Below are 27,505 nucleotides of genomic sequence, written 5' to 3'. Positions count from 1 at the left end.
GTGGCCAGACTAACCTAACATTTTGACTAATTAGTGGTCTCTGTTTTTTAGCATGACAGATACAGAGACCACTGGAAGAAAGTGGACCTTTAATTAAGGAAAGGAAAGTAAACAATACCTACAAGTCAAATTCAAACATTTTTCATCTTCTCTGTAGAATTTCTTGTTGTTGTCTACGCTTGCCAGTTAGTTCTTTTGCACTCCCAAATGCCTCTTTGACGTTGCTCATGGTGGTTTAGCTCAACAAACAGCAACAGTTCAGCTTCTAAACAAATACAATTTCCAGTCTATTGATAGCAAGTCTGTGTGGGTTTGTCCTGACTGGAATGGTAGTACAGTGTGTGAATCACTGCTTCTGACTTTGGCTTGATGTGGTGAGTCAAGTCGGATAGAGGCTAGTTTATGTCCCCCTCAGCTGTCCCTTGCCAGAAGCCTTATTGACATGTTTTAGAAAGCTTATCATGCTCAGACAGACCAAACAATGCGCCTGCTGTTGTCCACTTTCTGCCCAAATGCCATGGTACTGTGTGAGTGAGGGATGAAGAGGAAAAACAAAGAAAGTGGTGAAAGATATCTATATTTTCATTTTTGCTTCTTTGGAATGTAAAGTCGATGTGCTGCCAGTGCTTGAATAGCAGGCACGAATACAAAAAGGAGCCATTAGATGCGAGATTATAATAAAATACATTTAATTTTACTGCTTTTGATTTGTCTTCTCTTAACTATGGAACACGCACTCACCACCCCCTACTTTTCTTTTAAATGAAATTGGCTTTTAACGATGGGGACAATTACTCAAACTCATCACAAACCTGTCGGAAGTGCCATGCCATTAATCATCTTTTCACTGTATCCATTATTGCAATTCACCTTGAGGAGAGAAATTACAAAAGTGACATAAGTGAAAGGTTACATGCAATAAGACCCCTGACAGAGGAATTTTTATTAATGACTGATTCTGTGATTGATGGGGGATAACAGCACTTGGAGACAATCACTGGGGGATTTTCCAACACTATCCGACAACCAAAGGTATGATTGTGGAAGAATTCCTTTTTGTTCTCATGCCTTCAATGGGGTATATATTTTATAGCTTAGATTTTAATTGAATTGTATTAAATGTTCAGTAAAACTTGTAAATGTCAGCAAAGGAAAATCTTAAGACTGGATAAACATTTTAAACGATATAAGATCATCCCTCCACCCATCTATCCACTATGGCAACAAGCAGGAAAAGTCCAAACCTCATTTTCCTGGGCCACCTCCTCCAACTGTTCCAGAGAGGAAGCCTAGATCTTCTCAAGCCAGGCGAGAGATCATACCCCAGGGCCTGGTCCCATTAGGACCGCCTGAAACTGCGTTAACCATGTGAACTGGGCAGTCAAGGGCAGAGGCCCAAGAATCACTTGAGCGTGCTTCTGAAATTATGTTTCTTTTCTATTTAGTCTCTATAAGAGACTGCTGTTGTTTTTAAGAACTTGTGGCTTAAAGTGGAATACAGTGGTATGCCTTTGCCATGGTTATTGCATCTGTATTCACTACAGTACTGTATAGTATACTGTATTCACTTAGTGTTCTTTTTGCATCTTTGGGACGTTTTTTCTTCTTTTACCTTCTAGTTATTTCCATCAGATATAGGCGAGGGAGGGATTTGAAATTGCAGGTTCTTCCATTTTCATGGAGCAAAGGTTTCAGACTGGCTAAGATACAGAGCAGAATGCACTCTCTGCCACTGGAAAGACAAGTGTGTGAGCAATTTTTACAAAGGTTGTGGGGAAAACATATCTCTAGGGTTTGCATGGACTCCCCAGTTATGTATATATATTTCTCATAACTTGACATAATTTTTTTAATTTTCTTTAATTAATGCTTTTTAAAATTATAAATGTTTTGGGCTCCCAGCGGACCCCAATTAAATGCACCCAATTCTGCCTATTGCATGTTTAAGAACTGGAACTGTTTATTCAGTTAATGTTAACTATAGGCTCTAAATTAAAGTGTCATACAGCATCAATGGGATTAGGGGCACTCTGGCAGTCACTTTAAATTAGAAATACTTCATTCTACATTCATTCATTCTACGTGGGGAACTTATCAGATGTCACTGAATCTACTTGTGACAGCTGGGCCATACCCTGGCCATGCCACACATGAAAAGGAGTGGTGCTACACTTCAAGCTCTAATCCAAGCAGCAGTAACCCTCCTGGGAGTGAGGGAAAACTCCACCTGCTGACTGTCTAATGCACAGCTGGAAATCTGCTTGAAAAAGGTGTTACCTTTGCTCCTAAATCACCGACAGGAATATTGAAACCTTTTGGCAGCATGCCCTGAGCACAGCATGAGGCAATATAATAATAATAATATAATAATAATGGATTGCATTTATATAGCGCTTTTCGAGACCCTCAAAGTGCTTTACAATTCCACTATTCATTCACTCTCACATTCACACACTGGTGGAGGCAGTAGGTGAAGTGTCTTGCCCAAGGACACAACGACCGAGACTATCTGAGCCGAGGCTCGAACCGGCAACTTTCCGATTACAAGATGAACTGCCAGTTCTTGAGCCACGATCTCCCTCAAATTGTGTGCTACAGTGTTATGTAGTGTGTGTTTAGCATTAGCCATTTTTAATTATTTCTTGTCCCTGAAGAGCTTGGTTCATATTGCCGGCAATAAATCAGAAGCGTTCCTGTGGGCGTGGGGTCTCTACCACCTTTGTCAAAAATTCTGTTAACATCTACGGACAGAATTTACAGACGCAGCTGAGGGGTGATCTCAGGATCTCATCTCTGCTTTTTGCAGATGATGTGGTTGTCTCTCGTTCTCACTCTCTCTTGTTAAAGTGTGATTTATGGTTCTGCAAATGATTGCATACAATATTTGGATTTTTCCGCTCAAAGAGGGCATGAAAGGGGTTTTCACCCACCCCACACACGCTCCCATGCAGTTCTCCAACATCCTGTCTCCTGGAAGCAGATGACATATGCAACATAACTGTTTTTAACACTTTTATTGTTTTTAGCACACAGTTTCACTTCAGCCCTTTGTATGTTATTACTCAGTCTTCTCTGTGGCTGGCTAACTGACCAACAACAATACAAGCAAGAGTGACCTACAGATTGATTTTACTGCATAAACTTTGCAAGCATAACTCTGTAAGCAGACAGACCATACTTGGACTCCCAGCGGACAATGAATGTGGTGCCTCTGCTGTACCATAATTCTGCTTAACCCTTCATCAGGCAGTAACCTCCAGCATGCCCGGAGGTGGTTTGCAGCTGAGCATGAAGCATCAGGAATGAGTATGGGCACCTCCAAGTCTGTCACCCTGCTTCTCAGCCAGAAAAGGTTGGAGTGCTCACTCTGGTTTTGTTCATAAGTAAGGTGAGAGCAGAGGCCAATGGCAGGTAGATTGGTGCCATGTCTTCTGTACAGATGTTATACCTGTATATTGCACTGAATAGAGACCTGGGTGTGAAAGTGAAGGTGGCAATTGACAGGTCACTCTAAGTTCCTGCCCTCACTTATTCCGAGCTATGGGTAGTGACTGAAAGAACAAGATTGCTAAAACAAGTGGCAGAAATAAGCTTCCTAGTTGCTTCCTGTGTGGATGCCCCTTAACACTAGAACTGCTGACATTCCAAACATAACACAATTAAAAACATACAAAACTCCCGAGTGCCTCAGGAATTGTTGTATGCCATCAACAATAGAGAAAAAGCTTGGTCCAATGGTACATCTGGTGCCACTCCAGGGGACTGCATGTCCTTTCTGCAATAAAGAAACATCTGCACCCACTTGATTAAGAAGGCTAAATCAAATTACTACCAGTCATTACGGTCCTCATGTGATTATGGAAATATCATCTTGTGAGAATATGAAAGGTCACGTCTCCTGCTGCAACTTATAGTAGAATGTGGTTACAATTCTAACAGCCTGACCAGCGCTCAGTGTTTCAACTGTCAGTTCTTAACCATTGTTTTTTATTTAGTAGAGAGAGTCACTAAAGCCTTGATCTTCTTCTATTTTCTTTGAGTTTGGTGACTGGTGTAAATTTCCATGGAACCTTAGAATAATTTTCCGCTAGTATTTACTTGGTTTGACTCGACTAACCTTGGGTTCTGTCATTTTACATTACAATCGAGTACCGCCTAATGTGCCTAGTACTGGTTATAGTGATGTGGAGGTCCAGCAATGTCATTTGCATGTGACACAAATGCCACAAAAACGGAGGATGTCAAGGCGATGATATACTGGCTCCTTGCTGTATGGCTTTTTTGCCATGTCCACACTAATATGTTTTCATATGAAAACACATCTTTTTCTCTGTGTTTTGGCCTTAAGTCTACACTGAGACTGTGTTTTCGATCAAGGAAAAGCGGATACATTTGAAAACACCGTTTTCACGTCGCAGTGTGGACAGCGTAACTGCAGGCTTTCGTAAATTGTGCTATACAAATAAATAAAATAAATGATGACGAAAATTATATGATGCAGTTCAGTGACCGATTGAACTAAGATAGCGGAGGGCATTATACTGCAGTTGTTTTGTTTGCTATCAATTTTGACAGCCCTATTAAAGATTAATATCGGTTTGTACATGCTTTAGATAGCTTCTCTTTAAATTCTTTAATTCTCACTCACTTTTGCAACTTTGTACTTTTGTGTTACTCGCAGCAACAACTTCACCTCATTGTTAGTCCATTTAAAAAACCTGGTGCTTTTCCTCAACATTTTGTTGCGACGTTTCAAAGAGCCGGACAGTAAATAAATGGCAGACAGAAATGACGCAGGTCGAATCATCTAACATTTCACGTACAGGAACGTAAGCGTTTTCAGTCGTTTCAGTTTGGATGAACAACTGTTCTGAAATGATTGAAAATGACAGCCAATCGATGGCATGCAGTCTGCTGACGTCACATTTTCAGGTTGCATCACATTGCTTGGAACCCTGGCCGAGTAGGTACTAAAAAGGTACCTGGTATCAGATACTACTACCTAATGGAAAACTCTAAAAACCACCTTGAGCCATGCTGAGCCGACCCGAGTAGATACTAGTGTAAAAGAACCCTAAGTGTAACATTTAGATGAGACCTTTAATAGTAATTTAATTTCCAGCATAAACCTTTTCATCCTTGGACTCTGAGCTCCTCGGTTCATCTTCTGTCTTTAAGACTACCTCCTTTTTAAACCATCTTCCTTCAGATTGGTTGCTTTTTGTAAACATAATCCCAGCTGGATTATGTTGCCAATAGTAGAAATACAGTCTGAAGCCTAAGCTTCTAATCAGGGATTATTTGTACATACACTTAGCCACAGTTTTAAATATTAGGCTATGTTTAATATGAGCATCCACCACTGTAATATACAGTATATGTATATGTGTATGACAGCAAATAAGGAAAAGCATAATAGGTCCACTTTGAACAACTCACTAAATGTGGAGCCACAACAGTCTGGTTTTCCCCTGGGTCACAGCACAATAACAACTGCATTTTCACTAATTGGTAACATTTTTCCTCCACTGTGGATAAAAACAGTTCAGTGCTCCTTTTTTCAATGACCTCTCATAGGCATGTCATAGCGTTGATCACTCAAGCCCTCTTAGCATCAGTAATGGATTTCCACAGGTCTTTATTTCTGGTCCATTACTGATTTCATTAAACAACTTTATTCATCTTGCTCAGTTCTTCGGTGCCCATTTCTTTGCAGATGGCACAATTTTATGTGCGCCACGCTCCAACTCATCTTCAGTTTGCTTTGATTGTTTTTCCTATTAAACACTAATTAAAGACAGGATTTCTTTCTTATTCAGAAAAGGCTAAGTACATGACATTCTCAACCTGCTCCAGTGACTGACTTTCAACATTCATATTTAGCAGTTAAATGATTATTAAAATTAAATAAGTAGTGGATTAGCAAAATTCCCACAATAACGGTGGTGTTACAGTATAGCACTCCTGCAATATCTGATACAACAGCATGATAATACCACTATAATGGTTACAAACAAGAATAATGCACATAATTGCTTCATGTCAGTGTTACTATGTGCACATTACAGCAATTCATCTTCAATTAGTTTTTCTGTGTTTCGGATTTGCATTCCCCCCAGCGTTTGCCATCTTTAGTGTCAGCATATTTTACTAAAAGTGTGGATATTTCATGCTAACATTGCTAATTCTATCACAGGAGGAAGCGTTATGATATATTGCTGGGGGAAATATTTTGTCACGCTCCATACTTCATATTTTCTTTGCTCTTTGTGTCTAACTTCAGCTTTCTTATTCAACATTATTATCCACACCATGAGATTGATTGGGTTTATGCTCTGTGAGGTATCCTATAACCTTAAACCCGAAACCCTGAAATCCTACACCAGTGGTGTCCAAACCCAGGCCTCGAGGGCTGGTGTCCTGCAGGTTTTAGATGTGTCCTTGATCATCACAGCAGATTTAAATGGCTAAATTCCCTCCTCAACATGTCTTGAAGTTCTCCAGAGGCCTGGTAATGAACTAATCATCTGATTCCGGTGTGTTGACCCAGCGTGATATCTAAAACCTGCAGGACACCGGCCCTCAAGGCCTGGAGTTGGCCAGGCCTGTCCTACACCATAGTATATGGTAGCATCTTCCTATGAATGTAACAACACTTTGCATCAACATTGTCCACAAAGACTGTGATTGTTTTGTTCACTATCAAAAGAGTTTAAATGGTTGTAAATGGTGGCAATGCATTTATACAGCTATGCCAAAGGTCCTACATAGTTCATCTATGTTTAACTTTAACTGTTTGTACTTGTGCTATGCTTTGCTTGGTGCAGCTGAAAACCACAAGCCACAGGAAATAATGGGCTTCAGGTGGCACCATTTAGGATGTTTTGCTAACTTTTGTATTAAAACCTTAATATTTTGAGTTGAAATATATCAGTACTAGCTAATTATTCATTAATAATAGTTTATAATGGGAAATGAATACCACATACAGTGGCTGACTTCTGCCCTTGTCATGTTTTAGTTGATTCTTAGTAATTAGGTTTTGTAATGCAGTTGAGATCTTGCATTTTAGAGCTTCTGTGGTCTCTACCACCCTCTCTAATAAAAATTATTACTTTTGGCTGCTAAGTTAACTAAAATTAGTTGCATACTGCAGAGTTAATCAAAACTTTTCTGTGCTGAGGGCAACTACAAAGCAGGTGGATAATGTGGGTTCATCACTATGCGTGACCCATTTTGCATTGTGCAAAGTTTTCAGTAACAGCAATCATAATATATTGTGACATGCATCGTATCAGTGTTGAACTATGCTTAACTGGACAGTGACAAATATCTAACCAAGGTTGGCATTTTATTTCCCATAATCCCAACAAATACTTTTAGTCTTTTTTATCTCGGTTGTTTTATGCCATGAATACAAAATCCTAAAATACCTGAGACAAAAATACCCGGTGGCCTCAATTCCCTTCAAAGACGAATGTTTTGAATTTTAAAAACTGCTTAAAACAACTAAAGCAACACAGCAAACATCCACACCTGTCAAATTATTCCCTAATGATCCCTTGAAACACCTCTTGTCCAATGCCTGCTCTACCTCAACACCACTCCCACACTACACCACAAGCCAGTCTTGACAGCGTGAAAGATTTAGTGAGAAAAAAATCTGAAAGGAACCAAAGGGAAATGGCAATACGAGAAGCATTTTGGGAAGAAAAGACTACCCTGGAAAAGGGGATATAAAACAGAAAGAGACCAGAGGAGCGCAATCACAATTCCTCCCATATGGTCAGTGTCTCTGATGGCTGCCTGCAGGGAATAGACAGGTGTCTGGAGCTTCTGATAGATCAGACACCACTAAAGCCCAGGGGGTGAAACAGGAAAGATGAAGGGGGAGAGGGAGTTGAAGAGGTGATAGAAAAGAGGTATGTGAAGGGTGACAGACAACTCAGTAGAGCGGGGAGACAGGTGGAAGGGAGGGAGAGAAGGGAATACAGCGAAAGGTAAAAAACAAATAAAATGGGTAGAGGTGACTGAAAAGGTGCAAGAGACAGAAAAGAAGAAATGAAGAGAGGGAAGAAATAATAAAGCTGGGATGGAGGAGTTGGGCTGGTAGAAAGAGCAAGATAGATGTAGGGCAGTGTAAATTTCCTTCGAGAGGCAGAAAGAGACAGAGTTGTGTTTACTTTCCAAACTGCAGAGTCCTCTCTATATGTGCTGTCATTTAGGAGATTCGCTGCACTTGTGGAGCAGGCTGGGAAACTACACACACACTAAGCTTGGACAAAGACAAATGCACAGTTGCTGTATATGAAAAGCATCAAATTGTACATAGGTTATTGATTTTTACTTTTGCTTTTTCTCCAATCGCTGTCATCAAACGCTCACGCAAATCCAGAACAACTCCAGGACATATATATGATTGTGGGAGCCTCCTTGTGTTGGTGGGTGTACATTTTTATAGGTCAACAGTTTTAGAAACGGGCTTCACGCTGCGTGGCGAACTAAGCACTCCTTTCCACTTACCTGTTTGTTGCCATGGTAACCGAGGGGGCTATTAGCCGAGGCGGTAAAAGTATAACAATGACCCAAAATACACCCTTTTGAACAAATAAATGGGGAGCTCAGCAGCATGTGTTATATGGACACCCATACAGCATGACCACATACTAGAGGTATTTTAAAACTGGAACTGATGTTAGTCAAGACCAGCATAACCCCACACACCCACATGCAATAACTAACATATGAATTCATCCGTATACGAAGCAGAAAAGTTATTTTTTTTTTACCATATCATCACCCTTCCTGGCTGACGAGCAAGAAAGCAAGCAGACAAATTACCCATTTGTGAACAAAATCAGAAAAAAATGAGGTGGATCTATTAACAATCCCACACGCTGTCACCTGCCCAGATGTAGATTGATGAGGTGGATAGTGGACTAAATAAGCTGTCCAGAGGGACGGTTTAGCAGATGTGTTTAGGACAGCAAAACAGCCAGTGTCATGAAATTTCACCTTTTTTTTTCTTTCTGCGAGACAGTGGTCAGTCTGTCGCTGCAGTGTGTCAGAGTTCATGGTGGGTAATTGGGGGCAGTTGGTGGGACGCCTTCTGCTCTGTGGCTGATGTCACGCAGGCAAAAGCCAACACATACACACATATACACGCAGTGCCACAAAGTTTTGGCAAAAAATACATTGTCAGGCAGACAAAATAACACATTTTCTGCTCTGTGTGTGGTAGCAAACCGTGACAGATTGCAGGCAGTATTATGTGATTGTTACTGAAATGCTGCTGGTGGAGAAGACATCTGCAGATTTCCTAATACTGCTGCACCACAGTGGAATACAGACAGGTGGGGATACATTGTTGGAAATTACTGAGAGTAAGGACAGGGCCCAGATTTGCTGATTAACACAGACTAGGTGTCTATTCCATTATTATTAATATGTACTAATCAGAGATTTGGTTGCATGCTGATGTCACCAGTCTATAGGCAAAATGCTTCTTAAACTTTACTACCTCGGGTAATTGAAAGTGAAAATTATTGGTTGGTTACTTGGTCAGTTCTAACACCAGAAACTCTTAACTGAAACCAGAAATCACTAAAATAAATTTTGTACCCTGATTTTGAACTAGACTGACCCAAATGGGGGTAGCAGATCATTTTCATCAGGTCATCTAATTCTCCTGGAGTTCTGCACATATGAATAGGAAGTCTGAAATACAATTGTCTAATCTGACCTCAGATTTGACCCTCCTTATAGGAGGAACTCTGTAATGCTACAAAGTAAAATAGACTTTTTAAAGTTTTTTAACAATATGCAGTTGAAGGAAATGTGACTCACAGAATTTGCAACATTGAGATGCATATATCCTTTAAAACCAGCATACATGATACTGGGTGATTAATAAAACTGACTTTTCTCCATGTGACGTCCCACCTATACCAAACAGCTTGACCTGGCCTGGTAGGCTGGGCTCTAAATAATGTAAATTCAAAGCAGTTTTACTATGCTACTATTCTTTTTATGTAATACTTCAAACTGATAAACTGATAAATGTATAAATATACAAGGTGGGCCATTTATATGGATACACCGTAATAACATGGGAATGGTTGGTGATATTAAAGTCCTGTTTGTGGCACATTAGTATATGTGAGGGGGCAAACTCCTCAAGATGGGTGGTGACCATGGTGGCCATTTAGAAGTCGGCCATCTTGGATACAACTTTTGTTTTTTCAATAGGAAGAGGGCCATGTGACACATCAAAGTTATTGGTAATTACACAAAACAATGGTGTGCTTGGTTTCAACGTAACTTTATTCTTTCATGAGTTATTTACAAGTTTCTGACCACTTATAACATGTGTTCAATGCGCTGCCCATTGTGTTGGATTGTCAATGCAACCCTCTTCTCCCACTCTTCACACACTGATAGCAACACCACAGGAGAAATGTCAGCACAGGCATCCAGTATCAGTAGTTTCAGGTGCTGCACATCTCGTATCTGCACACCATAGACAATTGCCTTCAGATGACCCCAAAGACAAAAGTCTAAGGGGGTCAGATCGGGAGACCTTGGGGGCCATTCAACTGGCCCACGATGACCAATCCACTTTCCAGGAAACTGTTCATCCAGCCCGTTCTCACTCCCGAGGCGTAACATGTCGACGTTTTGTCACGTCCCACGGCGTTCCTGAGGAACGCGAAAGGAGACCTTTGGCGTTCTTATGGTACGCGGCGGGTTATGGCTGGAATCCAGTGCAATGACGCTCCCACGGTAATAGACGTGCCAGCCCTGTATTCCAGCCCTAAACCTAACCTTATCCCTAGCCCTAACCATAACCTTATTCCTGATGTTAACCAGGACTATAATGATGTTAAATAGTGTGTTTCTAAGCGATTTGAAGAAAAAGAGCGAACATGTGTAGATGGAGTCCAGACGGTTCTCATATTTCCTCTTTTTCCGAGGTCGTCATTTAGGAACGTGGTTGGTAGCCGAAAACGTAATATGTTGACGATTTGTCACCTAGCGTAAAATGTTACGCTTTGGGAGTGAGAACGTGTTGGTTCATCTAGGAATGCTCGGACCTGGCACCCATAATGTGGTGGTGCACCATCTTGCTTGAAAAACTCAGGGAACGTGCCAGCTTCAGAGCATAAAGAGGGAAACACATCATCATGTAGCAACATCATGTAGCAATTTCAAATATCCAGTGGCCTTGAGGTTTCCATTGATGAAGAATGGACCCACTATCGTTGTACCCCATATACCACACCAAACCATCACTTTTGTTGTTCCAACAGTCTTGGAGGGATCCATCCAATGGGGATTAGTGTCAGACCAATAGCAGTGATATTGTTTGTTAACTTCACCATTCACATAAAAGTTTGCCTCATCACTGAACAAAATCTTCTGCGTGAACTGAGGGTCCTGTTCCAATTTTTGTTTTGCCCATTCTGCAAATTCTGTGCGCCGATCTGGGTCATCCTCATTGAGTGTCATGAACCGAAGTTCAGCGCACAAGCTGGACCCAGAAGCAGAGTCAACACACACAGGAGTACGAGAAAATAAACTTTATTTTAACTGAAGGTGTCCCGGGAGGGTAGAAGGAAAACACGCGTGAAACTAGAGATACCAAGGGACCGGGAGATGAGTCGCGCAGGAACGCCGAAAACGAGACTGTGGGAGGCTGCAACAGAAAAAGGAAAAGAATTATTGGGGCGCGGGGAAATAGCAGCATACGTGGGGGAAGAGTATGAGTCTTACGATGACAGCGGGGCTGTGGGAGCTGGAGGGAGGGGTGAGGGTCCGCAGGGGAGCTCCAGGAAAGTCGAGGTGGCGAGTACTGAAGGCGATTCCAGACGGGCAGGTGGACAGGCAGGTGGCTCAAAAAACACGCCGAGTTGTTATCTGAGTGCACAGGACAGAATTAGCGCTAGTTCAGACAGATGAGTTTTCACAATCGCTTTCCCGCAGGTGTACGTTACCGCTGTGAGACGACTACGGACTGGTGTGGAGCAGCAGGCTGGGCTGGATCAAATAGTCCACCTGATGATCGCCTGGGATGGGGTGCAGGTGTGGAGTTAACAGCCACGCCCGTGGGCGTGGGCATCCCATCAGCACCTCGGACGCCGGGCCGCAGACCATGACATTGAGATGCTGCAGTAGCTGGAGTTTGTAAGGGTGCCATTTGTGAGTAGCTAATATCGAAGGGATGTTCGACTAATGCCACTCTCCAGTGACATGCGGAGAGTGCTACGCTCTGGGCTCTTGTTTCTTCATTAGTGACAATTTTCTTGCGTCCACATTTTGGCAAATCCAACACTGAACCAGTTTCACGAAACTTAGCAAGCAGTTTGCTAACTGTAGCATGGGAGATGGGTGGTCTCGTAGGGTGTCTTGCATTGAAATCTGCTGCAATGACCCGGTTACTGCGTTCACCAGATATCAACACAATTTCGATCCGCTCCTCACGTGTTAACCTCTTCGACATGTCAATGGCTGTGAGCAAAGAGAAACTTGTAAATAACTCATGAAAGAATAAAGTTACGTTGAAACCAAGCCCACCATTGTTTTTCTTGTGACATTACTAATAAGTTTGATGTGTCACATGGCCCTCTTCCTATTGAAAAAACAAAAGTTGGATCCAAAATGTCCGACTTCTGATTGGCCACCATGGTCACCACCCATCTTGAGGAGTTTGCCCCCTCACATATACTAATGTGCCACAAACAGGACTTTAATATCACCAACCATTCCCATGTTATTACGGTGTATCCATATAAATGGCCCACCCTGTATAATAAATGATCATTTGAAAAAAAATCTTAGAAGGCCAAAAGGCCAGGTTAACCTTAGCATGTTAGCATTATCAATGTCAGGATGCTAACATATGTAACTGTAGTTTAACAGACCCTAAAGTCATACAAAATGTGTTAAGTGCCTCCTAAAACATGTAGAAATGATGGGAATTCTATCGAAACTCATAAGCCTTGTTACCAGTTATATCGTGTAGGAAATACCTGTGACACAATTATGTAATGTGTAATGGTATCAACAGACCAATCCAAATTTAGTCTTAATTCAAGTGTGTCACAGGTCGAATATACATATTTTAACCTGTTAATATAAGTGTTAAGATGCTATAGTTTTAGTCCAGTTTTTATTTGCTAAACATTTGCCATGTACCCAGCAAAAGAGTCTACTTAAAATATCAATCTGAGCAACACTTCCCATTTTAATCTCTGTTTTGTATTTCTCTCTGTCTTCCTCATACACATAAACAAACACACACATCACCACCACCCCGTGGTTCTTCTCATTCTACAGCGCCGTCACCTGCCATCTGGCATGGCGGTTCAGGCCTCATCTGGCCTCCTCTCCTGTGACAAGACAAAACACTTCAGCTGCTGCTCTTCTTCTCTAGACAATATTAACTTTATTAGGCTTGAAATGAAATGAATTCTCCCTACGCTCCAGATGTGACGGGAAAAAAAAACAGTGCCGACATCCGTTTTTGGTGTCGAAGTTGAAGCTCAGCAAACCAAATATCACCTATCACCTGTGACACATGCTGTGCGATTAGACATGTGGCAGAATTGTTTTTATAAGCTCTGACTTCTCATTGAAAAAAAAGAAATCTGCCGCACCATCACCAACAGATGAATCAACACAGATTTACAACCGTGTTATCTTCCAACTGGCAAGAATTAGTTGCTATTTTATCTTGTAAACCAGAGACATGTTTGTACATGGTTGTGTTTGAGCAGGCATAAATTCGTTCTGAGATAGTTTTATGCTTGCCAGCTTTGAGCATCTTGGCGAATATTGTGACAGTGTGCGATACGGACAACATGTCTAATCTGTTAGCAGCACCACTTGTTGAAACAACAAACAATTCCATGTAGGAATATGCAGCTTCCTACATGGAAGAGGCAGAGGTACACAAACTTAACGTTTGGCTCTTGTATTTAAACGTTTGTTTTTTATGTTTGTAATTCTTTGCTGAGGTTTGAAAGTCATACTAGAGCAAAAAAAAAAGGAATAAAACCTATTTGCTTTTATTTTTTGAATGTAAATCCGTTAATGATGTTTGTACCTGTCCTCAGGAACCCTCCTGCTCTGTATCATTATTGCTGTAACTTTGCCGAGCAGCAGAGCAAAACGAACAGTAACAAATGAAACTCATAGAATACGTTTAAACAGCACATTATTAACAACTCACAACATGTGGGTACATTGGAAATGTCTTGCCGGTCCTTATATGTAAACCATCTGCTTTCCAATGTCTATTTTTGAAAACGCAACTGTTGTAAGCACAATGTAACTTCATCTCTGTGAAGCTTATCAGCCCCCCCTTCACACTCTCGCTAGCAATAAGAACAATATACTTTGATAAGATTTTAAGATGTTTTTCAGCCTCATTAAGTTATTATTATTATTTGTTTTTTAGATTAAGCTCTCTACAACAGGCTGACTTCTTCAAAATCACCTTACTCTCTAATACACACAGCTGACCAATCAAATTAAAATTTGGATTCTCTGTTATGTAACAGAGAATGTCCTGTTACGCCCACTACACATGATATAGACTGACTGACTTTAATCCATGCCAATTTGTATGGTGCTGTTTATTATTAATGATATGGAAATAAGGTGCAAAAGTACACAGACTGTATGATTCTGTATGCAGCTATAGAGTATATTATGGCAAAGCAAACACTGAAGTATGTGTTAAATGGGTTTTATGCTTTCCATTACCATGACTGTACTAGAGTCTCTGTGATGTAAATTCCATCAGTAAATTCAAGCATCCATGTGTCCTGGACATTTTTTGTGAGTCTTCAGCTGATAAGTTAAATTGCAAGGCACCAACTATCCGTACACTCAGTCAATGCACTTTAAGCACACTTCAGAGATGTACAGTGGCTTGCAAAAGTATTCGGCCCCCTTGAACTTTTCCACATTACAGCCACAAACATGAATCAATTTTATTGGAATTCCACGTGAAAGGCCAATACAAAGTGGTGTACACGTGAGAAGTGGAATGAAAATCATACATGATTCCAAACATTTTTTACAAATAAATAACTGCAAAGTAGGGTGTGCGTAATTATTCAGCCCCCTGAGTCAATACTTTGTAGAACCACCTTTTGCTGCAATTCCAGCTGCCAGTCTTTTAGGGTCTGTCTCTACCAGCTTTGCACATCTAGAGACTGAAATTCTTGCCCATTCTTCTTTGCAAAACAGCTCCAGCTCAGTCAGATTAGATGGACAGCGTTTGTGAACAGCAGTTTTCAGATCTTGCCACAGATTCTCGATTGGATTTAGATCTGACTGGGCCGTTCTAACACATGGATATGTTTTGTTTTAAACCATTCCATTGTTGCCCTGGCTTTATGTTTAGGGTCGTTGTCCTGCTGGAAGTTGAACCTCTGCCCCAGTCTCAAGTCTTTTGCAGACTCCAAGAGGTTTTCTTCCAAGACTGCCCTGTATTTGGCTCCATCCATCTTCCCATCAACTCTGACCAGCTTCCCTGTCCCTGCTGAAGAGAAGCACCCCCAGATGCTGCCACCACCATATTTGACAGTGGGGATGGTGTGTTCAGACTGATGTGCAGTGTTAGTTTTCTGCCACACAGCGTTTTGCATTTTGGCCAAAAAGTTCCATTTTGGTCTCATCTGACCAGAGCACCTTCTTCCACATGTTTACTGTGTGCCCCACATGGCTTGTGGCAAACTGCAAACGGGACTTTTTATGGTTTGCTGTTAACAATGGCTTTCTTCTTGCCACTCTTCCATAAAGGCCAACTTTGTGCAGTGCACGACTAATAGTTGTCCTATGGACAGATTCCCCCACCTGAGCTGTAGATCTCTGCAGCTCGTCCAGAGTCACCATGGGCCTCTTGGCTGCATTTCTGATCAGCGCTCTCCTTGTTCGGCCTGTGAGTTTAGGTGGACGGCCTTGTCTTGGTAGGTTTACAGTTGTGCCATACTCCTTCCATTTCTGAATGATGGCTTGAACAGTGCTCCGTGGGATGTTCAAGGCTTGGGAAATCTTTTTGTAGCCTAAGCCTGCTTTAAATTTCTCAATAACTTTATCCCTGACCTGTCTGGTGTGTTCTTTCGACTTCATGTTGTTGTTGCTCCCAATATTCTCTTAGACAACCTCTGAGGCCATCACAGAGCAGCTGTATTTGTACTGATATTAGATTACACACAGGTGCACTCTATTTAGTCATTAGCACTCATCAGGCAATGTCTATGGGCAACTGACTGCACTCAGACCAAGACCCTTTGCTCACACACCCCACTTTTCAGTTATTTATATGTAAAAAATGTTCGGAATCATGTATGATTTTCGTTCCACTTCTCACGTGTACACCACTTTGTGTTGGCCTTTCACGTGGAATTCCAATAAAATTGATTCATGTTTGTGGCTGTAATGTGACAAAATGTGGAAAAGTTCAAGGGGGCTGAATACTTCTGCAAGCCGCTGTAGGCCCATTATGGCTGCCTGTGTCGCAGGTGTTACGAGACGATTTTGAAATCACATGTTGTATCAATGAACATACAGTATATAGTATGATTCAAAAGTTGGAGACATGCTGCAACAAGCAAATCAGTAAAATCAACACAATCTGGTAATATTTAAGTAGAACGGAGGTTTTCTACACTAAGGCGTCCATGTTTGAAAATTCTATCTGGCCTGAATTATTGTAGGAAATTCTGTTTCAAAGAATAATGAAAAAACAAAAACCAAACCCACTCCTCTTTGCATGCCACTCTGTGTACTCTTAAATGGGCAAACATGATCCAGAGGTTAAAGGCGCTTCGTCAAGATCTATACTTGACATCTCTATATTAACAGCAGATGGGAACCTAGCCTGTTTTGTTGCCTTTGAGCTGTGCACTTCTTATGAAATAGCTCACAGCTGACTTACTCTGAGTGGGTGCCGTGGAAAACTGTAGAAATTCTAAATCAATACACATAAACTGGGGGTTGTTGTTATTTTGCAATCATGCACCTCAAGCTCGCAGCACTCCACACCATGCTGAAGTCTCTGTGGTATTGAATGCATCTCATGAAGAGAAACAAATCAGGTGAATACGTGTATAATCTCAGACAGATACGGAGAGCAGCACTGTTATTCTGGAGTTAGAGAGCTATTAAGGCTTGGACAGATACTCTAGAGTCCAGGCAGCTCTTGCATCTGGCGGGCTAGCTGGCGGGCGTACAGTTCGACACACTGCGTAGATAAATTCATAAATAATTCTCTCATTATATAGCTGCTCACTACAGCTGGCAGGCAGAACTGTCATGGTCCTGGGTCGTTGACCCAGCGTTTTGTGTTTTGTGATTATTTCCCTCTGTTCTAGTTATTCTGTGTCCTCCCCCCTTGTGTCCGGTTCGGGTTCTAGATTTCCTGTTTTGTTCTGAAAGTCTGTGTCTGTTGTCATTGTGTTCAGCTTGTGTCCTCCAGTCATCATGTGTATTCAGATCAGCTGTTCTTCCCTCCTGTGTGCGATTACCCGATTACCGTGTGTGTGTGTGTGTATATATAGTGGGTGTCGGTCTGTGTTCGTTGTCGGCTCGTCTGTGTTTCTTGGTATCCTGGTCCTTGGTCTGCGTCTCTCTGCTCCGCTCTCCGTTTTGTAAGATTTCAGGTTTGCTCTTTAGTTTCTCCCAGTTTAGGTTTCCGTTTGTAATTACTCGTGCTTCATTGCCTGTTTTTGCCACTACCACCCTGTAAATAAAACGTCATTCGTATCATCAGTTTGCTGCATTTTGGGTCCTCCTTTTCCTCCACACCACACGGCTCCCTCCCCCAGCCGTGACAGTACGAGCCGACCAAACATGGACCCAGCGGCATCCGCACCTCCCGAGGAGCTTCGGGAGGAACTAATTGACTCTGTTTCCAGGTTGGTTAACCTATGGCTCGAGCATGAGGGGGAAGAGTGTCTCCGCGCTGTAGAAGCCAGGCTACAGCAGCTCATCTCTGCTCACTCCTGGCTGCTGGACTCTCTTCACCCGCTCGCACAGGACTTCATACTCAACGAACTGCACCTTCACCCACCAGCCGCTACCGCTTCCCAACTCAGCCCGGCGGCGAAGATTTTGCCCGGCCCGCCGGAGGTTTTGCCCGGCCTGCCGGAGGTTTTGCCCGGCCCGCCGGAGGTTTTGCCCGGGAGGAAGCGACGATCGCGCCGTCGGCGCATCACCCCACAGCCGAAGACTAGGACTTTGGAACTGCCAGCTGTGGTGAGTGAAAAGGACCCTTTTTCTGTTTTGGACTGTGTGTCTGTTTATTCCGGGGCTGTGTTTTTTGAGTCGGCTGCCCTGCCGGTAGCTCAGTTAGCTGCCCAGCAGCCACTAGCTCAGTTAGCCACTCAACCGTCACCCCCATTACAGTCATTAGACACTTGGTTACAATCCATAGCTCAGTCAATAGCTCAGTTGACAAGAGACTCATCCGCCTTATTATCACCTATTCAGCCATCGTTGTCACCAACTCCTCCTGCACAACAAGTTAAGTCCATCCAACCCGGAAAGAACTATTTTTCACCTGTTCATGTCAAGCAGAGAGACACACCACATAATATTGTAATCAGTCCTCAAAAGCTGGCCAGCCCAGAGACTGTGACACACTCCAGGGCCTCCCCAGAGGCTGGGTCCCAGCCCCCGGCCGACTCTGGACCCCTGGAGATTAAGAAGCCAGCTGAGGACTGTATCCGGCTGTCGCTGCCCGAGCTGGGTCAATGCTCTGTGCAGCTGCAGTCTGCCTTGTGTTTGCCAGAGGCCCGTGTGCCTGCTGGTTCTGACCCGTACCTGCCAGAGGCCCGTGTGCCTGCTGGTTCTGAACTGTGCCTGCCAGAGGCCCGTGCGCCTACTGGTTCTGAACTGTGCCTGCCAGAGGCCCGTGCGCCTGCTGGTTCTGAACTGTGCCTGCCAGAGGCCCGTGCGCCTACTGGTTCTGACCTGTGTGTTCCAGGGGCCCCGGTGCCCACTGGTCCAGAGACTGTTTTCGCTGGGGGGCCCGAGGAGCCCGTCCAGCCTCCTGCTTCGCCTGCTGGGGGGCCCGAGGAGCCCGTCCAGCCTCCTGCTTCGCCTACTGGGGGGCCCGAGGAGCCCGTCCAGCCTCAAGACTCGTCAGCTGGGGGGCCCGAGGAGCCCGTCCAGCCTCAAGACTCGTCAGCTGGAGGTTCAGGAGAACCTAGCCAGCCTCCTGCCTCGTCAGCTGGAGGGCCCGAGGAGCCCGTCCAGCTGCCAACTGCAGCCTCATCATCCTCGCCAGCTGCAGCTTCATCCACGCCACGGGCAGCAGCAGCTTCTTCCACGCCTGCAGCGCTACAGTCTCCGGCTTCCACGCCGTCGCCTGCTGCAGCCTCATCATCCTCGCCAGCTGCAGCCTCCGAGCCTTCATCCTCGCCCGGTGCAGCATCGTCATCTGCCTCGCCTGGCCCGGCTGCAGCATCGTCATCTGCCTCGCCTGGCCCGGCTGCAGCCTCGTCATCTGCCTCGCCTGGTCCGGCCTCTGCTTCAGCCTCGTCATCTGCCTCGCCTGGTCCGGCCTCTGCTTCAGCCTCGTCTGGTCCGGCCTCTGCTTCAGCCTCGCCTGGTCCGGCCTCTGCTTCAGCCTCGTCTGGTCCGGCCTCTGCTTCAGCCGCGCCTGGTCCGGCCTCTGCTTCAGCCGCGCCTGGTCCGGCCTCCGCTTCAGCTTCAGCCGCGCCTGGTCCGGCCTCCGCTTCAGCTTCAGCCGCGCCTGGTCCGGCCTCTGCTTCAGCTTCAGCCGCGCCTGGTCCGGCCTCCGCTTCAGCTTCAGCCGCGCCTGGACCAGCCGCTGCTTCGTTCTCGTCTGGTGCTGCGATGGCCACGCCACCTTCGGGTCCCGAACTGCCGCCTCGACATCGGCGGTCATCTACCAGGCTGCTGGTGGAGCGTCATCGTCAATATGGACGACCTCCTAGACGCCGCCGCTGCCTTCCGCGCGGTCAGCCTCCAGACTTGTGTCATCGTCGCCATTGCTGTCCGCACGGTCGGCCGCCTGAACGGTTTCCTCGTCGCCGCCGTTGCTGTCCGCACGGTCGGCCGCCTGAACGGTTTCCCCGTCGCCGCCGCTGCCGTGTGCACGGTCGGCCCCCTGAACTGCCTCCACTCCGCCACCGCTGCCTTCCGCTCGGTCGGCTTATGGATCTACGTCGCCGACGTGGCCGGCCTCAGAAGATGAACTGTCCTGGACTTCTGAGTTGTCAGCCTCCGGGCCGGCCTCCTGAACTGTGTTTTGTTCTCGTGCTCCAGCATGTGTGTTTTTGTTTTGGACAATTCTCTCGGTTCGCTGGAGCTTGTGTTGGTCCCTCCATCCTGGGCCCCCGCCGCCCGCCCTGGGTTGGTCGTCTGTTTTTGTTTTGGGCTGTCTGGAGCCAGCCCTTGGAGGGGGGGTACTGTCATGGTCCTGGGTCGTTGACCCAGCGTTTTGTGTTTTGTGATTATTTCCCTCTGTTCTAGTTATTCTGTGTCCTCCCCCCTTGTGTCCGGTTCGGGTTCTAGATTTCCTGTTTTGTTCTGAAAGTCTGTGTCTGTTGTCATTGTGTTCAGCTTGTGTCCTCCAGTCATCATGTGTATTCAGATCAGCTGTTCTTCCCTCCTGTGTGCGATTACCCGATTACCGTGTGTGTGTGTGTGTATATATAGTGGGTGTCGGTCTGTGTTCGTTGTCGGCTCGTCTGTGTTTCTTGGTATCCTGGTCCTTGGTCTGCGTCTCTCTGCTCCGCTCTCCGTTTTGTAAGATTTCAGGTTTGCTCTTTAGTTTCTCCCAGTTTAGGTTTCCGTTTGTAATTACTCGTGCTTCATTGCCTGTTTTTGCCACTACCACCCTGTAAATAAAACGTCATTCGTATCATCAGTTTGCTGCATTTTGGGTCCTCCTTTTCCTCCACACCACACGGCTCCCTCCCCCAGCCGTGACAAGAACAAGCTAGAGAATCCACCGACTTGAAAACTATGTCAGAACAGGCTCTGGGTTTACGAGCCAAGGCGAGAGCTTTCATCTATAAATCTTTAAATGAACTTGTGTCATATGATCACGTATTTTTCTCTTCTCACTTATCATCTCAGAGCATTTTCTTTCAATAAGTCTGTGTCATCTGTGTCTCGATGTGGCTGTTATTCCACATTCTGCTTTATTGTCACACTGAACTGGGACACAACTGAAATATTCAGGGTGTCATGACCCTGTGCCTTCTCGGCTGACTCTGTATGGCTACAAGTGTTTTTGTTGTGCTGCATCTCCCTCTCTCCCCTTCCGCGCACTGCGCTCTACCGGGGCGGAGTCTTGACGGCTCCAGCCCCTGGCTCGGACACCTGCAAACAATCATCTCACTCACTTCTTAAGGCAGCTGCTGGGAGTGCTTCCTCGCTGGATTATTGTGTAACACTCATTTCTCGCCAGCCTGAGGACCGCCGTTCGGTGACCTAAAGACCGGAGCCCGAGCTACCTGAGCTTCAGTGGATTGTGTATATAGCCGTTCCCTTCCCGTGCCTGTGTTCCCCGGAGACCCTCTTCCTGTGCCCCCTCACTTGTATATACCCGCACCTGGTGTCTACGTGTAATTAAATTGTGAACCTTAGTGACGGTCTGCCTCCGAGTCCCTCCTGAGCCTGACACAGGGTCAGTGGACAGCAGCTCATGGCTTTGGATTCAGGCCCTCGGTTTCCAACAAGTTGGATTTGGGCTCCAGTTTGGCACATGGCAGCAGATGAAAATGCATTAAAATCACAGTCCCGCCAAAAATAAATAAATAAATTGATACATAAATAAATGAAAGGCATCTAAAAATGGGATAATGACTTTTGATGAATATTGCAGAGACTGAGCACATTCATTCTTACTTTCACAACAAAACCATGATTCAAATTGAGCTGAAATGAATCACAAATCAAGGTTATAGCTGCGTCTTTAGCACCATTTATATTATTATGTAATGTTTTCTACACACATGAATAACATTTGTATGTCTCACAAAAGTGTGAATTGTGTGTGTGTGTGGAAAGGAAAAGGATTTGAAAAGGGTGTCTCGATATCAATGCAAACACCTTGTGACTGTGCCACCCAATTTAAATTCGCTGTCAGCGAAGCCGACAGCTGTGGAAACAATGGATGTCTCTCAATATACTTTTTCTCAAATTTTTCTAGTTCATTGTTTTTTCTTTTCTGCTTCAAGCTACACTCGACCACTGAATGAAACCATGGCTGATGGAAAGTGAGAAAGTTCAGTCACAGAAACTACAAACTTACAACATAAAGTACTGAAAGCACTTGAAAGGCTGAAAAGTAAATGAAATATATGAAATATATGCAACCAGAAAAATCATTGTAGACTTGTGGGAAAAGATGGTTTGTAGAACTGGAACTTGCATGGCTACAGATATGTAGACGTTACATCCCAGTCCTCAAATTACAGTGTTTTTTGTCTCTTTGGTACAAAGTATAAACAAAACCAGGCCGTTCTTCTGTGCTTTGTTGCACAGATATTCTTTCTCCAAAAATATGTAATTTGCTCAAATGTACCTATTACCTACAACTACATATATACACTCACAGAGCATCTGTGCACCTGTTAATGTGTTCAGTTATTCAATCAACCAATCAAAGTGAAATCTAGAGCTTTCACTTAATGCTCAGATCAAATATCAGTGATTCTGACAGCAGCATTTACGGTGCTGCACAGAGTTTTTCTGAATCTTTGGAAAACCTTCTGCTAAGTTGCAGCTACCTTCACACTAAGGCTACATAAGGCTTTGCACAAACGTCATCTGTAACATATCCAAAGTTGGCTGAGTTTTCCTGCTCTGGGCCAAAATAAATAGAGCTCTGATGCAGTAGTGCAGTAGGTTTTCCATTATCATGAAGGTGCACACTGGAAAAGAATGTAGCCTGGGGCCTGTTCTTCGTACCGCGCTAAGTGAGTTAGCTGGATGAGATTGTTGACGATTTCGCGTGATCCTGGATCGTTCGGTTCCCCGAAGCCCATCCGGGACTTGCTGTCATAGCAACAGAGCCGTAAGCGTAAACCTGCTGGGGAGCAGGTTTACTTTATGTAAACAGGATTAGATCGCGGCCACGCAGGTATGTCCGCGTCATTCATACGAAAGCAACAGCGATATTCCACCACTGTTTCACCATAAATAAATAACATCAATGTAACTAAAGATAATGCAGCACTTGATCCTTTTATTGATTTCACACAGATAGATACAGGTCATTCCCTAAAAAAGGGAAATGTACTATTAACATTCTATTACATGTATGTGATTATTACAGATGTAATTCATATTTCAGAGTAGTAATTGTAAATTACTTCGTGTAATCAAGATGAGAGACCACGGCTATAAAAGCGAAGGTGGATTTGGGAAGTCTGTCGCAGTCATATCCTGTCCGTTTACACGAGCAACCCATTGCGGAAGGTGCAAGATTGATAAGGAGAGTCCTCAGAATTCAGCGTATATTGCGGGACAGACAGGATCCTTTAGCTCAGCGCGACAGTGTGCTCATAGAGAGATATCGATTTTCCCGTGAGGGTATTATTCACTTAACCAACTTGTTGACGAGGGGGTGCAGGACCACCACCTGTCTTTTTTTTTGCTCTGCCCTTTTCTTGGTTGCTGTTATGAACAAACAAACAGAGTATTCCAGGGTCTCTTTCCAAGAGACGACAAGCAATATAAGTGATAAATATTACCATTCTGTAGAATATTCTTATATTTCACTTTTACTTGTTCCCATGTTCTAGTGGGTCCTGTTGTGGCTCTAATGTGAAAGGGGATATAATATAACATATTATAATATAATATAATGTAATATAATATTGGATAATATGGTGTGATATGATAAATCTACCCTACCGCCTACTGGTGTTGGCCAGAGGGGCCGATGGCGCAATATGGCAGCCTGGCTTCTGTCAGTCTGCCCCAGGGCAGCTGTGGCTACAACCGTAGCTGCCTCCACCAGTGTGTGAATGTGAGAGTGACTGAATAGTGGCATTGTAAAGCGCTTTGGGTGCCTTGAAAAGCGCTATATAAATCCACTCCATTATTATTGTTATTATTGAATTACTTACGAGTTTGATTTGTCAGCAACTTTCTGCCAGCCCTCTCTCCTTGCTTTTGCAGCCTTTGCAGTGTTCCCTTGCGTTTTAATTAAACTCTGAAACTCCTGAAATCCCTCACTCAAGAGTTCTTGCTCTGCTGCCGAAAAATACCGAGCGCGCTCCTTCGACATTTTCGCCGACCAATCAAAGGGTTGCCGATCAATGTTTCTACTATCGATGCGTAGCCCCTTTTACGACACCCAGTGATCTCACATTACTTCATCCAGCTATACTAATCGTCAACAACAGGTGTGTTCGGGGAACCGGAATAGCGAGCTCAGAGTTAGCGCGATGATTTGGTCTTGGATGTTTCATTTGATCTTGGATGTAGTAAGCGACGTACGAAGCACAGGGCCCTGGTCTGATGAGTCTTTGTTTCTGCTGAGCGTGCAGATGGTCAGACTTTGGGCTAAACAGAATGAATCCATAAAACCTTCTTTGTCCAGGCCAGTCTCCCTGTGGTGGTGTGGAGAAATGTCATTTTGGTGCTCTCTGGGTCTCTATAATCAGACCGCCATAGTTTGACTGCTACTGTCGGTACTGACTGTGCACCAAAGTCTACCCAGAACAACATTTTAAAAGTGATTGTAATGATGTCCCTTTAGATTCTAACCCTAAGCATACATTTTGGTGAAAAGTCAAAGAGACAAACAATGAGGGAACACTTAATCAGAGTATAGCATCGAGTCAGTTAAACTTGATATTGATCTGCTCAGTTAAGTAGCAGAGGGGGTTGTTAATCAGTTTCAGCTGCTTTAGTGTTAATGAAATTAACAACTGCTGCACTGGAGGGACAACAATGAGACAAACCCCCAAAACAGTATTTCTTGATGCATGCTCAAGCATCCAGTTAAGTAAATCCCAAAAGGTTGATTCTGTTCATCTGGATGTAACGTTTTCAGTGGGAGAAACGTTTCGTCACACATCCAAGTGACTTCATCAGTCTCAGCTGACTGCAGGTTTCCCCAATCTTATAAACAGTGTAATTGCATAATGAATGAAACCAGCACCACTGTAGGAACAATGGGCTGGGAGGGAAACATTTCTCCGACTGAAAACGTTACATCCAGATGAACAGAATCAAACTTTTGGGGCCCCAAAACAGGAACGCTGTTACAGCTGGAGGTCTCACACATTTTTCCCTCCTTATCGTTCATGACAGTTTTTACTACACTACACGAGCTCAGTGATGCCCTGGTCCAGATCTATCCCAAGGACACCATCTATCGCCTCATTAGCAGCATGCCCCAATATTGCCAGGCACGCATAGAAGCATGTGGGGGCTAAGTGCTATTTTGAGTTGCAATGACATTTTGGCAAAATGGACTAGCTGGTTGCATCATTTGTGGCTCACACATTACCGGGTCTATATCAGTATAGATTTCCAGCATGATTTTTTTCCCCATTGAGATCTGACCTTTTTTCATAGTGTTCTGTTGATATTTTTGAGCAGTGTATTTTTTATATTTGCTAATTAGAATGATTATTTTCTTTGTTGCCTGATTTCCAAGACCTAATAGAGAAAATAATTTAATAAAGATAAAATAACAAATTCTGATTGCCTAGCATTATTGTTAGAGTTAAAGGTCACCGAGGAGGAATTAGACCTACCAGTGCATACCAATAATACGTCATTAAAACAGAACATTGTAGCGGGACAGCTGTTTCCAGGCTTACTGCGTCATTCTTGACAGTTCAATTTTACCTTGCTCCAAATACAAATTAAATGAATTTGGTTGTTTTGATAGTTACTGGCATTTCATCTCAGGGTGTAATATAATGTCATTTTTGCATCTCCCTGTTTTACAAACGTGTCCCTTTATACACCTGCTATGTCTATATCATCAGCTCAGATTTAACAGTCCTATTTTATAGACTGACAAAATCCACACCGGGTACCTGAACAGGTGGCACTTATTTAAAGATTTGTGAGCCAGGGGACTTTAGTTAAGGATCAGTTGGGATGTTTGTGTTTTGAAAAAGCTTCCTCTTATCAAAAGCCTGGGAATGACAGACCATCTCACCGTTGTCATAATCCAGTGCGTATAAATAAGACAGCACCTTTGACAAAGCTGTGTTAACATGATGTATGAATGAGAACAGGGTGAGATCGGTAAATTAAACCAGCCGATTCTTTCACAATGTCTTTTGTCTGGTCACAAAGAAATGTTAAGCTAAACTGATACAGAGTTACCAAAGGTAGCTTTGAGTTGTATGCTGTGAATTTAATTATGAGTCACAATCAACAGCCCCGCTCTTAGATGCATGTTGCTCAGATCTCGGATGTCAGAGCTTCCTGCCAGCACATGAAAGGACTGCATGTCAGAAACAAGCGCAGAGCAGGCTTCCGCTGTGTGCTGGTAATGATGACAGTCAGTTTCTGAGACCGGGTACAAATGATAACCCATCCAATATGTGGCATATCAGGAATATCAAATGTATTAAAATGTGTGTGTGTCACTGCAGGCTACATGGTGGTTATAGGATGAGCATATTAGAGTTGAATTTACCCTGCACAAATTGACACAAAAATGGGTCTCTCATTTTTCTTTCAACATAGACTTCCCAACTTCATGCGGACCCCAGCCAATTTTCTCTCTCCTCATTTTCAACTCTTTTAAAAATTATAATGAAACAGCAGTCAGGCTTGGCCCCCTTTGTGATCACAAAGTTACCCCTCATTTTTCTGCTCGTTTTCCCAGTCTGTTCCTCCGTTCTCTTTTTCTTCTTCTAAAGACATCCACTTTTTTCCTGTTATATCCTCTTTTGGAACGGTTCATTTGTCGGATAAGAAATACTGCAAACAGGTCATTCTCAAGGCTTCGCATTTAATTTAAGATTAAAAGGAGGAAGGAGACAAAGGAACGGGATAAAAGAATCATTGCCATCTTTAACCTTGAACACGTTGTAGAAAAGAAAAGGGACAGATCAAGTGGATGGATTTGTTCACACGTATATTGCAAAAAATTTTGTTTCCAATACGCTACAGTTGTTAAAAAGTTTTTTTTCGTTGTAATTGCCTCTTATTTTTAGAAATGGCTTGCCCATCGGAAAGTAAGTCACTGTGTGAGCGTTTCTTTAACAGCAGTTTAAAGCTATGAATGACATCTGCTTGGCACTTGTATTATTTATGGCAGGCTACAATTACCCTCTTTTGCAATTTTTCCTTCTGTTTCTCGCTCCATCTATTTACGCTCTCAGCGGGATTCCTGGGAAGAAGTGTGGAGTCATTATCTTAACTGCAGAGGAGCTCAGTAACTGCAGGGTCAGTATACACACGTGCACAAACACATGCACACATACAACCCACATGTCACTGAACAATATTGCACTGTTAATTTTTGTGTTGTAGG

General features: G+C 43.7%; 1 protein-coding gene across 1 annotated transcript in view; it reads left to right on the top strand.

Moving 5' to 3' along the window:
* LOC146684464 (copine-9-like) overlaps nucleotides 1–27,505 on the top strand; it is a 116,497-nt gene that overhangs the window by 45,862 nt on the left and 43,130 nt on the right. Inside the window, exon 7 of the mRNA XM_085444716.1 lies at nucleotides 27,354–27,417. Coding sequence (XP_085300842.1) covers nucleotides 27,354–27,417 — 64 coding nt within the window. The remainder of the gene's footprint in view (nucleotides 1–27,353; nucleotides 27,418–27,505) is intronic.

Source organism: Copadichromis virginalis, linkage group LG20 (assembly GCF_057382275.1).
Source record: "Copadichromis virginalis isolate Kocher_CV1m ecotype Utaka linkage group LG20, C_Virginalis_male_GT1.1, whole genome shotgun sequence".
Classification (NCBI taxonomy): domain Eukaryota; kingdom Metazoa; phylum Chordata; class Actinopteri; order Cichliformes; family Cichlidae; genus Copadichromis; species Copadichromis virginalis.
The sequence above is the reverse complement of the archived record's forward strand: the minus strand, read 5'-3'. Positions and strand labels throughout refer to the sequence as shown.